The sequence below is a fragment of the Varroa jacobsoni genome, unplaced genomic scaffold (genome assembly GCF_002532875.2).
Source record: "Varroa jacobsoni isolate VJ856 unplaced genomic scaffold, vjacob_1.0 scaffold_193, whole genome shotgun sequence".
NCBI classification, from domain to species: domain Eukaryota; kingdom Metazoa; phylum Arthropoda; class Arachnida; order Mesostigmata; family Varroidae; genus Varroa; species Varroa jacobsoni.
The window spans coordinates 276,374-291,641 of record NW_019213095.1 but is presented as its reverse complement, the minus strand read 5'-3'; the positions used below and the strand labels follow the sequence as shown (position 1 = coordinate 291,641).

General features: G+C 39.4%; 1 protein-coding gene across 3 annotated transcripts in view; it reads right to left on the bottom strand.

Moving 5' to 3' along the window:
• CalpA (calpain A) overlaps positions 1–10,261 on the bottom strand; it is a 31,151-nt gene extending 20,890 nt beyond the window's left edge. Inside the window, exon 1 of one of the 3 annotated variants that reach the window (XM_022854644.1) lies at positions 10,199–10,261. In XM_022854644.1, coding sequence (XP_022710379.1) covers positions 10,199–10,246 — 48 coding nt within the window. In that variant the 5' untranslated portion in view covers positions 10,247–10,261. Of the gene's footprint in view, positions 1–750; positions 1,647–10,198 lie in introns of those variants that run through there. The other 2 variants (XM_022854638.2, XM_022854632.2) reach the window with 2 other exon arrangements.
• Between the last annotated feature and the right edge of the window lie 5,007 nt (positions 10,262–15,268).

Genomic DNA, 15,268 nt, shown 5'->3' with positions numbered 1-15,268 from the left:
GACTGAGTGAGGTAAAGCAGTTTTTCAATACTCAGCAATTGGTTTAGCCTTCGTATGCGAAAAAAACTTGACCGATTTCCATCGAATTAATAATAACAGGACGTTTCGGCACTGCATCAGTAGAACAGCACGATGAATACCTATTTATTCCTGCTATGTTTTAATGTCGTAATGAGTCCGACTTGTATACTTCGTATATGTAAATTCGCAACGCAGCCGCTGGCTAATTTACCGAAGCCCCTGCACAATAGCAATGAATACTGCTTAGTAATCTGTAGATGATCGTTTGCAACTAGTAGATACAATTTTTGGATGATATCAGTTAACCCACGTATTCCGTCGTAGAGCAGCTGTTGGCAGAAGTGATGACCTGAAAAACCGCTTGATTTCTATCAGCATTGCTTCCCTACCTATGCACTAAAAATCAATGCAATCGCCTTCCTAGAACCTTGGATACTCGAATGTTCCACAAAAGATTCTCATGAAACATTGCACGCATTGCAGTGCTTTCACTATAAACGCTCTTCTGCATATCGCCGTCGTGTTCGAAAATAACTGGGAAGGAACACAATAAATATCAATAAAAAAATACTAATCAAGGCATAAACGGTTATGTACACACAAACACATTCATATAGCCATCATACACTATAAAATGCATTAACCATAGTTTTGTATTAGATAGTTTGTGATATCCGTAAAATTCAGATCAGCAGTTGTGTGCTGAACGAATGTGAGTTTGTTTCAAACCTGTAACCGCCTCCTCCGAAGCCACCGCCCACTCCGCCCTGCAGAAGTTCGGAAGGAAAACCTTGTTTGGCTAAGTGATCTCTGAGATTATTGAAAAGAAATTCCATCTTGGCGTGATATTTTTTTCCGTGGTGTTATAGGAACTTCACTTTATAGCTTTTTCCTGCCACTAAGCGCACTGTAGCGACTATCTGTTATGGCGTTTCAGTCACCGAAAGTACGTAAAGTCTACGAGCGTATGCACACAGCCACGAATTATATGTGTAGTGCGACACACATGGTACCGCTGTTCAAAGCTACCGCTATTTTGACCACTCGGTGTTTTCGTGTAGGTGCTTTACTCTTAAGTCGTATAATGTAATTCTATAGATATTGCGCGCATTATCGTGTTTTGCTGGTTCTAAACACAAAACTTAACTTCACCGGCTGACATTACCAAAAACAACCACAGCCAGAACGAATGCTGCTGCGTTTGCCGTTTCCACAACTGCCCGAAACGCTTCTGGTCTGCGAGTCTGTTTGTCCGTCCACAGAACGCTATAGCGATGTCATCCTCAATAATTCAGTAGTCGCCGATCAGTAGTTCGACAACGTTTGTTGTAAGCGTCTTTGTGGACGTACCGCTGCTATCACCGATGTAGTTCCGTGACTTTTTCCGTATTGCCTCATACGGCTGTTTTTGATGGTTTGTTGTCCGCTTTTCCCGGATTTGTGGGTCGGACGCCGAGCGATCGCAGCTGTCGACGCAGCATTGAGTGTGAGCGTCGTGAATGCTTTACTCTTTCTCGACAACCAGTACTAGCAAGGGAGTAGTCAGTAAAGCTTGTAAAGGGTATAGTTTATAATGGCAACGACTTGTCCCTGGAGGGTGATTGCAGGGCAAAGCCAGTGAATCCAGGCCGGTTTGTAAAATCGTATGTGGCATATGTCTAGTTGCTTTCACCTTTTTACGACAGCGATGGCCATGTGCCATAGCTTATGAGCGAGAAACAAAGGACCGGTAGGACAGCGGTCAGAATATTTGAATGAGCGCGGGCTTTTTGTACTTCTTCTAAAAGATACCGAGGAGGGCGCCACCTGTGTCACGACATAACTACGATTGCTGACTGGATCGATCCGTAGTTTTCCGTATTAATTTACTGAGATTACAGCGACAATTAGCCGCGGTGACAGCATAAAAATACTCATAACAATCTTGTTTTTTGGGGGGGAGCAAAAAAGCTTCGCAGTTTGATGATGTAACTGTGCTTCACGGGAACGACACCATCAATAACAGCAATTATGCCTCTGAATTAGTCGCCTTTCCTCAGACACGCTATGTGCTAACGACAGCGTAGACTAACCATACAACAAACAACTGCGTGTAGCAGCGATCTAATCAGATCTGCTAAATCATCACTTTGCCCCGATTAAGAGCAAGGGTTGCGCGTCAGAACAGGAAAGTAATGTTTTGCCGTTTCCCAGAAGTGTCTTTATTTATTAATACTCGAATTTAGTCAATCTAACTTTGGCTAAAACATTACAATTATGGCCAAATATAGACGTACTGTCAACCACAACCGAAACGGTCTTTTATAAAATTTAGTTGAATAAGAGTAAACATACTTAACAACAACTAAATGTTGTGAACGCCTGATCTGGCCACCCACTGCTGAATTAGACGAAATCCATGTATTTAGTAATCCGCCATGGCTTACTCTGTAAAGCCCTGGTCTGTTGTAGAAATGCTACTGAAGACATTGTATATAAGCACCGCATTGGTTATAATGAAAGTGCATTCATGTTATAATATTTTTGATTTTGTATTAATTTACGTTAAGTTCTATAGCACATAAAATTTGAAGCACGTATTCCCAAGTGTCTGGTTACGCTGAGCTGCTCTAAGTCACATACTCACTAAGTGCATGGTGCATGCGAAGCTGGAACCTCAAAAAACATTCTTTTTCAACGGAACTAATATGTATGTATAAGTTGGATACACCTTACCCTCGTAGCTTTCTCAACTAACATTCCGAAAAATATTTAATCGAACTTTCGTGATCGTCCGCAATTCTGCTACGTCACAAGTTCACCTACGGCAAAGTAGTGATCATTCTGGTTGTCTTGAGAATATCAATTATCCCGCTGTTGTTTTTTATACTCAAAATAAAGGATAAACATGGCTAGCTGTACCTCACTTTGAATAGCTCGATCAGTTATCTTATGCTAAGTGGTACGTTCTAAGCGCCAGCATGGTTGCTATTCCCAATTGGAACCGAATACGCCACATAATTTTAAATGCTGCCTTAAATATGGCACTTGTTTATAAAACTTAAAAACATGCTGCAGTACTATTAAAAGGTGAATCATAAAGAAGCTCGTTATACTCCTCATGGTCAACTCTCTTTTTCAGTAAAAGACATCGAATAATATACTGAAAGTCGTTTAAAAGCGTAAGAAAATCGTCTGAAATCATATTGCATCGTTTTCTGATTTCCCATTAAAGTGCTTCCTTAATTAACTATCTGGATAATTAGGGTTGCACGAAATATATGCTCAGTAAGAAAATATTTGATAGATCAACTTTCATTATGCAGTCAAAAACAGCATTTAATATGGAAAATCGCCTCCTGTGCAATTTGTATGCCAACAATTTCTCGATCTTTATTTCAATTGATTAATCAATAGCATAGTACCCGCCACAGTCAGATCCGAACTCGTCGCGGCCAACTCAGAAGGTCCCTGCGGGTCCACTGCACACCCAGGCTCTGAGCTCTGCCCAGAATCGTAGAAAACAAAGGACTTTGTGGACATTGTTTTTCGAATCGCTGCCATCGGGCTAAGGCAAGATCTATTTCGAAAGTACCAAATACGTAACATACAGCAGACGATATTTGAAATATTAGTTATGCATTATTGGTCTGTTCTTGCCATAATTACTTCCTTTTAATTCATTAAAAACAGATGTATTAAACAAGATAATCACGAAGGCAGACTGAAAATTTTTGCGAGTGTTAAGTTATAAACTAAGGCGCCCACCATACGACGTATCGGACTTTAGAATAATTGTAAAAGTATTCTTACATCTTATTTTATTGTAGCTTAATCACGATAATGCTTCTGACAGTTTCCCTCTGTCCACATGCTTTTTTTTTGTTATAAAAATGACTTACTCTTAAAAATCTACTAAGAGATAGCTTACTAATTCACTCTTACTAGATATCCTGATTATTTGTTCGGAATGTAGTATTTACATGGATCGCGCCGCTGCTTACATGGAACAACCTATTAAAGATTAACTGTAAGCAATGAAACCAGTCCCCTGTCTCACGCCAGTTCATTATGAAAATGAGACAAAACCGGCTTCTTCCATCATCACCATCACGTGACTTATGACTATTGTTGTTCGGTAAACATGACCGGTTTTCTTGCTCGTTCTGTATTCATTCAGTTGATATTTACTGATTTTCGAATTGGCAGGTTACGCACACAATCAGCCCAATCACTCCATGTTATTTTGCCAAAGATGCGTTCAACATTCGTCGGAATGGTGGTTGTTTTGTCTGATTGTGTGTGTGCAATCGAAATTACGAAGCAGACGACATCCGCGTGTAGCTAAAATACCAAACGAATGTAGTAAAAGGAGACTGCACCAGATTCGTAAAGCACGCAATATGCACACCTTTTTATTGATCCCATAAACGAGGTTATGTGACGCACAGCTAAGCAGTGGAGTATGTTAAAATCTTCATTCGAGGTTTACAAGCAAACTTCCAACGCTCAGTCGTTTCTGCTTACAGGCAATTACATCACCAAATAATCGAAACAAACGTCCACCGCAATCAGGCTACATACTCACATAATTAATAATATAACGTTGTGTGTTGGTGCATTCATGAACTTACACAATTCAAAGTACAAAATAGTTTATGCAGAAGTATAGAAACTGCTATCATTATAATATTATATAATTACGGGGTGGGGTCGACGCAGTGGCTTGCCTCTGTTTGAAAGAGCTTAGGGGTCGTCGCTTCAAGTTCCGCCGATGACTTATGCTACACAACAAATGTGTATAAATTTGTGTAATCATTATTATTACTCTTTATACCGACGTTAGATAACTGCTAGCAGGTGCCTCCCTACGGGTTACTATCAACATCAGGAGATGAGTAGGTACAACTAATGTAAAGGACAATTTAGATATATCGTAGATAGCAGGCTCATTTAACGCCATGCATCATAGCTATTTTTAGATCTTTCTATTGAGATGAGACTAGAAGTCCACAATGCAGTATTTTTTCGCTTACTTTTTGTCCTGCAGTATTAATCGATATTAGTGGCGCTAGCTCGTAAGAGATAACCCGCTTCATGTTCAATATATTTTCTGTTCAGGCCAAGGAAACCTTGTCTGTATATAGCCCGCAAATTTGTCGCGTACCTGACGCATGTAAGGACGACCTTCGGAAACAACGAAAATATGAATCGATTCTGGAAAATATAGTATCCCGCGTGTTCGGTATAACAGCTACCTTCTATTAAAAAACGACATACCTCTAAATGATCAGCGTCATCTTGCCTTTTTGATGGACGGCCCATATCATTATCACCATGTATGACTGAGTAAATGACGATGCGTTTCTCACATGAGTGTAATTCTATGGAGTTATGTAGAACAGCGTATAGATTATCGAGAAATGAAGTTCGCATGGAATATGGTATTACATCATTGAAATATTACACGTGATTTATTTTTTTAAAAATAAACGATAAGAGGCAACTATGGCGGCGGTGAATACTAACAAGTTAGCTTTAACAGTAAATTAACTGTTTAGCACAATACCGCCGAGTTGACGCGACAGTTCTGCATCTGCTTTCTAGTAAACATCTCCAATTGATTGTCAAGACTGGCTAATTTAAAGGTTTAAGAGATTAACGTCCCTCTTAACGGCTGTCGTATAGGGAACATGTGCTGCTACTTACGAAATTTGAGTTCCACAGAAGGTTCATTTTAATACTCAATAGATAAATGTTGTGGAAACCAACTGTTTAGCAGACATGTGCCAGGTAACTTGTGACATTACATATTATTATCATTATTAACGACAATGTTCTATTTTTTAGCCTTGCTGCTGGCTGAATGCATGTGGTGATGATCGCCATGATGATGGTGGCCAACTGAGACTACGTGATGATGGTGGTGATGAACAGGTACAGGGACGGGGTACGCGACAGGTGGTGATGGTATTGCTGGAACCGGAGGGGGTAACATCGATGGGGCTAAATGTGGAATATGGCCAGGATGAGGATACCCGCCGCCACCCATTGGGAATGGGATAGGAATCACATTTGGCTGCATCGCTCTTCCGATAATCGCCCATTTAGCCAACTTTTTCAGCTTGAGCATTTCGAATCCTCCTGCTGCTAGACATACGTATCCGAGAAAGCAGAGCAGCACAACAATACGACGGAGTGACACCGCCATTCTGTGTTCGTCTCTCAGGAACACACAAAATCTCCTCAGAGTCACAGAAACAAGTGTTCCTTTGTACGTTCACTTTTATTTGTTTGTACAAACTCTCTGCTAAATGGTAAGAGGGGTGTCACTTAGAGTCACTGTTCATATTATCGGTCACTAGGGAATATAAAATAACCGCCTGCAGTTAACAAAGCTAAGTGGAGTACGACGAACCAATGAACGTTTCTTGTCTTTGAATCTGTCTTTGATGAAGTGTCTGTAATATAGCTTTTTCTCTGCCACCTTATTCGACGTTGAGCGTACCAAGTCGTCCGACGTCGCTTCGCGATATCGCCACTCTCTGATAATGACCGTTGCTCCACCGTTCTAGAATGCCGTTTCTGAACGGCCTGTCAATTGGTTAACTGATATCCGGGTTAGAGGATAATGTTTGTTCGGAGTACGCTAAGAGGCCCACGGCCCACGCACTGTATCACACCGCTCGTGTTTAGGGAGAATAATGGTTAAGGAAAAAAGAAAACCAGCTTTATCCACGTATCGGGCGTGTGCCACGATTACTGCAGACGAAAACAGGACGAAACCTGGTAGTTAGTGACCGACTGCAACTGTGGGAATCCTGTTCGAATTTATATCACGTGACGCTTCAATGAACCCCGGTTACCAGTGGCGCCGCAGCCCAAGGAACCCGAAGTAAACACCAGAGGGATGCGAAAGGGGAGATAAAGGATGCCGTAAGGAGATTCAGCTATAGATAGTGCAACTTTACTTGAGATTCTATGGAAAACTATGGAGAACCGCATTGGTGACTTCATGCTTTACTATTGGGCCGCACCAAGCAAAAGGCGTCATCGAAGATAGCCCCGCCGCCAGACAGCTATCAGCATCCGAGATGCTACTCGACTTACTAGAGCCTCCTTTACCTCCCCCTACCCCCCTTTAATGCTTTGCTTTGTTAATTCCGTAGATCCCGTATAAGCACCAACATCGTTGACAGTCGTTGAAACGTTCGTCGCATCATAGTTTTACGTTTCGGATTTGCGAACTTAGGCTTCTTGAAGGCTTTCATTATGTTTCTTGGCTGCAGCACGCGACTACAGCTATTCAGGCTCATTCTTACAATGATAATAATTCTGATCTCGGCGTTTCATCTTAGCTATTGTTAGTTAGTATTTTTCTTCTTTTTATAATTACAAGCTAATTGAATTAACTGCAAGGACATCGGCCGAATCGGCAATAATCGGATGGGCAAGCTGGCTAGAGTGACTTGATCATGCATCTATTACAGGATTGTGTTTTTGCGAAGAAAGTTCGTTGTCGCACGCCATCAAATGTGACGCAATGAATATTTATCCAGATCTAGCATATGTTTATATGAATTGTATAGATCTGGCTCTCATTTCGCTGACTATTGGTTAGGTTGCTCGCTTTCTAAATACTCACTTTAATCGATCATTGTTTTTGATTGGATGACTGCTTTTTGGGACAGCAATCGTGAGATTAGCGTTAAAGCTAACCCATATAGAAGTGCTATAAATACCAATAGCAATCAAATATGTGACTTATTATATATATTTATGTCACTCATGATGAAGAGCCAACACCTAAATAATCAGTGGATCAGTTTTAGCGTTTGCTCTGCCACAAATTATTAGTCACATAGATACACAGGATGTTCGAAAAATCGCAAAATATTGTTGAAAAAATGAACTATCAGTCACGAAAAATGTCCGGGTATAGAGTTTGACGAGCGGTTAACATACGAAAACATTTCATATTAATAAGGGATCGTTTTAATCTTTTTATATTTTCAAAAATAATTGCATTTGCTTTATTCTGCTACAGATCGACAATTCAGTTATTGTACGCATCTATCGGCATATACCTTACTGTTTTTACTACGTGACTTATTCGGTGTGGAATCGTTGCAAGACGTCGTTACGTCTAAATCAACGCAGCTTTCTGCAGGGTAACATGAATTGTAATAATTATTCCGCAGCTCTGCTAAATACGTCATTATTATTTTTAGTCCCTTTGATTCGTTTTGGCACGTTTTTCTTTGAAACACGTGCTTAGCTTTGGCCCCTCCAAAGAAATACGCGAAAATTACTCGATAGATTGATTCCGTCTTCTCGTCGAATTTTATACCAAATCATAATGGTCACATAATGTACTCAAGCATTTCACTCCTTTCAGTAAATCTTTTTAGTTGTATTTGTAAAGTCTATCAGAGACCAAGAGAGTTCAATAAAATCTAATTTTTGCTTTTATTTACGCGGAACTCTAGGCTTTAATAAACAAAATGACACATACCACAGATTTTGTACGTGCCAGTTTCCGCCGTCGAGAGTTTCGACAGTTCTTTGGAATAATGTTCATATAACCGATCGATAAAAAGCGTAGTACCGGTGCAATGCGCTGTTTCGTGAAAAAACAGCGAATTATCGTTATTACCTGTAAACTGTTCAGGTCACTTTGTATCCTATGTCAAACAGAGCTCAGATCAAATGCAGCAAGGCATAAGTACCGTAGGACAAATCAAAGGCCTGAGTGACACTATAGATCTATTTCGAGACCACGATTATGTCTATTAGTGGCTCAGTCTTTATGTACGATTGGAGTACGTCAAAAAAGTAAATGTTTCACGTTCATTATAATGAACCAGTTCTGATACTACGCTGTGAGGTCGGATCTACCTATACCTTAAATAAATAAAGTATGCCATATATATATGGCATCCCTCAACTATTCGTTAAGAAAGCGGCTTGACTAATTCTAATCTGAAAGTCGATATATAATTAAAGACATACTCGCAAAATAGACTAGCTGTCTTGTCGATCTACAAGCGGGCTGCACGGCTACTCGAAACATACTTGTATCTGTATATCATACCTAGATAAACAGTTTTTGCTTTGAGAGTACAAGGGGCACGTGAATAACATAATAGTGGATATATCTTAAATCACTGGCAGCTATAAGACAAACACTAAAAACATATTTAAACTATTCGTTGCCGAACTTCTACATTTCATAATACTTAATAAAAGCCAAATATCAAAGTTCGTACGATATATAGGCAAATATAGCGGCTAGTCTAGTCTCTCTGCTTTGGTTGCTAATTAATTCCAAGAATAGCTGGCATGTGCTATATAAACTATATGGCCAATGCCATGAAGCTACGTGCCATGTCGTACTGTTGGTGCGCAATATACTACCAATAAAAAATTGTCCCAGTTAGCCTCAAAATGTGGTCATTGGAAACTGTTTAGCGCGGTGACAATTTCAAGTCTTAATCAGTAAACTTATTGTTTAGTTACAGACGGTGTAACCCGCCATAAATGTATGTAAACTTTGAGACAATCTTTTTGATTCTCATATCATATGAAACGATTTCTGATATTAAAGAATCACTAAAGAACAGAGTGTCCTTAAAGATTAGAGTATTGTCATTATTATTTTAGAGGAGATAATAGCCACTGTTTGGATTAGGAGACCTGTATTTCAGAGCTTTCAGTCTTTCCAATCGTCATATGCAGCCTATGCCTCACTCACCCAATGACGCATTCGTTTATGCGGTCAATATAGTTCTTGGACACGAAATGGACATGAATAGGGTAAGAAAATAGATCTTCCAGGTTTTCTTTCATTTTCAAAAACAATAATCTGATACCGTACAAATTTACAAAGTAAACAACAAATGCTATTATTCTGTGTTGAATCCAGACAATATTACTTATACAGCGCACGGATTTTTTTAAATGTAAAACTTTTTGTCTCCGTCCTATTAGGGTCTTGCTCAGCACTTTTTGATCGTCTGTAGTTGTTCTTATCAACAATAACATGGCGAAGGTCCGTGTGATCTTTAATCAGGTCAATGCCCCACCGCGGCTGGGCAGTTTGGATTTACACAGTAGCTTTTTGTTCAGTATAAAATAACAATCATGTCAGCGTACTTTACTAACAGAACTAGAATGTATGTTTGTGCTTTACTCTTACCCAGAAAACCTCAACAGGTTGGTCTCCATGCTCAATTACATACGGCATTATTCTGACTCAACCTACTGTGGTCCGTTCGCAAGTAAAATACGAAGTAATATAACACAGTTATAGTTATTGAACCTGAATATACGCAGTCAATGTAATACATCATCTACGACCTTGACCTATTTCATTACACTGTACAACTAGTGAGTAGAACTATTGCACGATCTACACCCTCAAGTTGTACAAAGCGCTACTGTTTGTAAACAAGGAGAATGTGGCCGGACTAGGATTAGAGCTACAAGGAAAAACGATTAGGGCGCCCTCACTGGTGGGATGTAGAAGTCCTTGCAACCATCGTTGGGAAATATCTGGGTTCAAAGACCTTCTTCAGCTATCGGTTGTTCTAATTTGCAAGCGTCACCCCGTATCCTAAGCTGAGCTACATTGGGTCATTACCGCTGACAAAGCCAGGACACGTTCTTAGAGATTTCTAAACGTTCTTAGAGAACTAAACTCTAAAGATAAGTCTGCAAAACTTCCCCTAAACTTTAGGTACTGTTTAAAAAAAAGCACAACTGCGAAGCTGCAGCGTATAAATGGATTTACTATAGTATTAAGGCTCTAGTAAACTGTATGACAGACTTCTTTGCAATCTACGCAAAACCATTTTATATTAATAATATCGTATTTTTGGAATAGAAGTTCATTCCATTCAGCGATGTTGTCAGAAGTATTTGCTGCTTGGGGCAGAGCATTTCAAAGCTTCATATTATGCGTAGTTTAGTCAAATAAATTCAACCGAATGGATGTACTTATTGTACGGTCCTTTTGTTGTGCAAAGACTTCGTGTTGTATAGTACGATGTCTTAAATTAGGTCTGTTACAGAAATCCTAACTTGAGGTGGATGTACTACATCGGCTGGTCTTCGATTACCAACATGGCGTTCTACGGAAGAACAAAGAAAGGTGACACCCCAACGCCTCGAATTACTACTATGCAATTGTACCCAGATAAGCACTGAACATCTTCGATGAGCTCTGAATATCTCTAATTGTCGTAAATGGCATACAACTTCGTGTTCTAATGAATGGTTTGCTAATAAATAATGCTATGAGGCAATGGCAACCGTACCTGGTAAATGCAAAAACGTCTACACCCCCTCTTTAAAAGAAGCCACCAACAAAATAATATTTGAAATATATTTGTACGTGGAAAAAAAGCTAGGCATTTTAGGTAACATGGTTTTATTTCGTTTCGGTAGGGACAGAAACATAACTACTGTGTTAACGTGTAACCACTAGGGCCGCAAATGCATGACGTGAAACAACCGTAAATGAAATATAAGTTATGTATTAACTTATTATTTCTGCGTTCCGAGTTCTACAACACCTACTGCCGCCAGATATTTCATCACGTTACGACGTTTGTCTATGCTCGGGTTCGAACCTAGACCACTAATATTAGACATCAAATATGCTATCCACTAAGCCATCATGGGCATACATCTATTGTATGTCGGTGCCAGATCGAGTCGGCTCGCGCTCACTAATACCCGTCCGTTTGCTCCTCCTTCACATCTACGAATCGGGTCAAAGATTTTATCTAAACAAATAGTATGCAGTGAGTTAAACTGAAATAGAAACTTTCTTAGGCCACTTTGAATATTTTTCTCGCAGTTCATCACATAGGGTAAACTTACATGGCCCAGCCTAAGCAAGGTACCTGTTAAAGCCAACCGACTCTGTTATTTACTCGACATCCACTGGTTTGTTGCGGTGCCCCGATTGTTATAGGAGATTGTAAGAAATTGTTACACTGGTTACGTGGTGTTTCTTAATGATCTAGAAAAGTCCCGCTTAATACTAGCTTTTAAAGGTGGTGCCATGCAAAAGCGCATGAGCTACTCTTATCTCCTTTACGCTCATTCATAAGGTCAAAGAGTAACTATTTACTTTAACCCAACTTTAAAACTGTGGTCCTATTTGATATATTATAGTAAATACTAAGACGTAAGGAAATGATGAATCTACAGGAACCTAACAAAGTGTGGATTGATGAGATCAGTAGTCCACGGCGATTCCACTGGCTTTACTAAAAGTATTACTTCGTGAAATCGACACGAAACGGAAAACGAGAAATCGACATAAGCTATGTTTGTAATTTCCTGAAACAGATTTTGTATGCCGGTGGTACGCTTATTTCAATTAGTGGTTCGAGTATTATAAATATTATTAACAGAGTTACCGCTGTTCCTTAGAAGCTTAAGGGATAGAGTACATTGGACCAGCTCTGCTCCATAATAACTACTACCCTTGCGGAAATATTTGGAGTTATAAATTTCATTGATTCAAAGATAATCCTTCATAGCTTGCTTTGCTTACGTTCCGTGTGGCTTAGAGGCTGAAAAATCGGCCAGAACTATAGTCACAAGATTTACACATTCTGAGACTTCAAAAACGCTTTGAAATATTGGCTTTGGTTTCTTCGGAAACTTTAGGTCGAATGTTTAAGGTCTTAGACATTCCGCTTTTCTCCCCCGTCATGGACTATCACTCTAGTCCTTTTTTTGGGAGTATTACATGGAGTATTCCAAAATATGTATAATCTAAAAATAATCTGCTAATAATACTCGCGGAAGGTGTTTCAGCCTACTTTTCCGAAGCGCATTCGTCATGCAGTGTTAATTCTCACTGTTTTTGTATCGAAGCGCTACATCTCGTTACACACCCTTTTCCAAGTGAAATTCTTCTCGCTTTAGTTAACTAGGGTAGCACTCATCAATATCGTTGGTTAGTGAAACATATCATGAACTATTTTTACATTTTTGTAAACAATATAAGTTTAGCTTGGCTAAAATGCGAGTCCAAAATTAGCCTCGTTAGTCGAAGATCGCATGAACAGTAATAACAACAGAAAAACCTAGGCTTACGTTCTTAAAGATACAAGCTTTGGTCAAAAAGGTTTTACGGGCTGAAACCTCTCAACGCCAATATTTCCTGCAATAGACAGCAATACCTCTGGCTCGGTCGGCTTCAATTCCGAATATATTACGAGTGCACTCTAAACATGAGCAATTAGCGAGTCCTAGGTTCGACTAGCGGGGTACATATCTATTTTTTTTTTTACTGAATCTCGAGGTATGAGCCGCACCTGTTTCACAATATATACTCATGAGACACGTAAAATTCACCTCATGATTATTATTAAATCATCATTGCGAAAATTACCAAAAATTTATGAACCGTTGTTGCTTAACATTATTAATATTCCTCGCTAATAAGTAAAAACTCCAATTTAAAGTCGAATGGTCGCAGTCATTTACTTTTTGTTGTTTTTGAAAATCATTCTGCGCGGTTTTTCCTGCTAGCCTTTAAAAATAGGTTAACCGCATGCATTTCGGTTGCTCCGTGATAAAAAGCATAGAAAAGCACAAAAAGCAAACTTGAGCGGCTCGTCTCGCAATCATGCCAAATTTCGCGTAAAACAATTCCAAAACAACTGTCATAAGTCGCAATCATTTACTGTACTAAAATATAATATAGGGCCATTATTATACTTAACGTTGTGAAAACAAATACCTATGACGTTAGAATCTATAAGACTTACGTAATATACATAGATACACAACTCCTTTTTTAGCATCGTAAATGTTCGATATGATCATGTAAAATTAGTTCTCCAATAAAATACATTTTATTGAGGAACTAATTTTATTTCTCTAAAGGTCATATGTTTAGTTAAAAATAACGGTCTGAATTGTAGTTCTTTATTTTACATTGGCATGTACAAGGCTATTTACAACGAATATATACATGTTATACAATCGTATGATACATGCACTCATAGATTTAAAACTAAAACTATAATAATAATAATAATAAAGAGTCATAATGAGAAGGACAACGGTTATAGATAAATGCTCAGCCACACAGACCATACGCACAGAGACACTCGCGTGTAAACGATACTTCCAATGAATATATGATGGCATATCGTCCTTCTGTGTAATTTTGTTCTTTCTTCGACACGGGTAGAAGTTTTGTGGAGAGATACGGGTGTTTTCTTCAGGTCGACACGCGGTTTAAAATATTGTTCGGTGTTTGTTGTTAGGTCCTTATTAGACGTAACTCCATTAAACACGCAAGTCGTTTGCTTCCCTAATATCGTAGCTATTCGTGTTTTCGTGTTGTTTCCTGTTTCTGTTATCTCCTACACGCTCGTACACGTTTAATAAGCTGCAGCATAAAGCGTCCAAACAGATAAAACAGCCAGTTGTCGCTGTTTGAAGCTACCAGGGTTCTTCCCGTATACTGAACCTATCAGCGATTATGGATTCGACTGCCGCCGCCCTCTCGATCATCATCATCATCACCATTCAAGTCGTGTCCTTCACGCCAACATGGTCAGCTGCTTTTATCATTATCAGGTGTTATCGTCACTACCATCATCATCATCATCATCACGTCTTCCTCATCAATATACTCATGAATCTCCTACTTCGAGTGCACGTCACACTCTTATACACATCGTTTGTTTCGTCACGTTTTTGTGTCTCATTTCGTTCGTTTTAACGTTCTTTTGCGTCCCGGGTCTGTTGCCTGTCTACGAAGTCCTTCCTATGCCGTAATCGCCGCCGCTGCTGCCTTAAATATAGTTTCCTACCTGATTTTGCTCGCCTTCCTATTCCTCGCCACCTACGAAGAGCTGCTGTCGAGAACGAAATATCGTATAGATAGCCTGCCAGAATTAGAACAAAGGAAAAAACACAGCGAGAGCCTACTCTCGATACTACTCTGACCACCCGTACCTCCCACACCCTATCCTTTGCCCCGACCATAACTAAAACTACCTCAATCTAAGGGATAATCTCTCTTTATTATTATTATACAATAGAATATCTCTTGCTCCCTCTCACTCAGATAGAACTCTTCTATCTGCAACAAGCTTCATATACTTTTTTCCTGCCTTTCTCGTGTGTTGTTACTTTTGCGTTGCCTATGTTATTGTCGTATTGTATTATTGTTACATTGATCATAGCTAGTTTCCGTATGTGCTGCCTCCTTTCAATCTGCTCATAATTA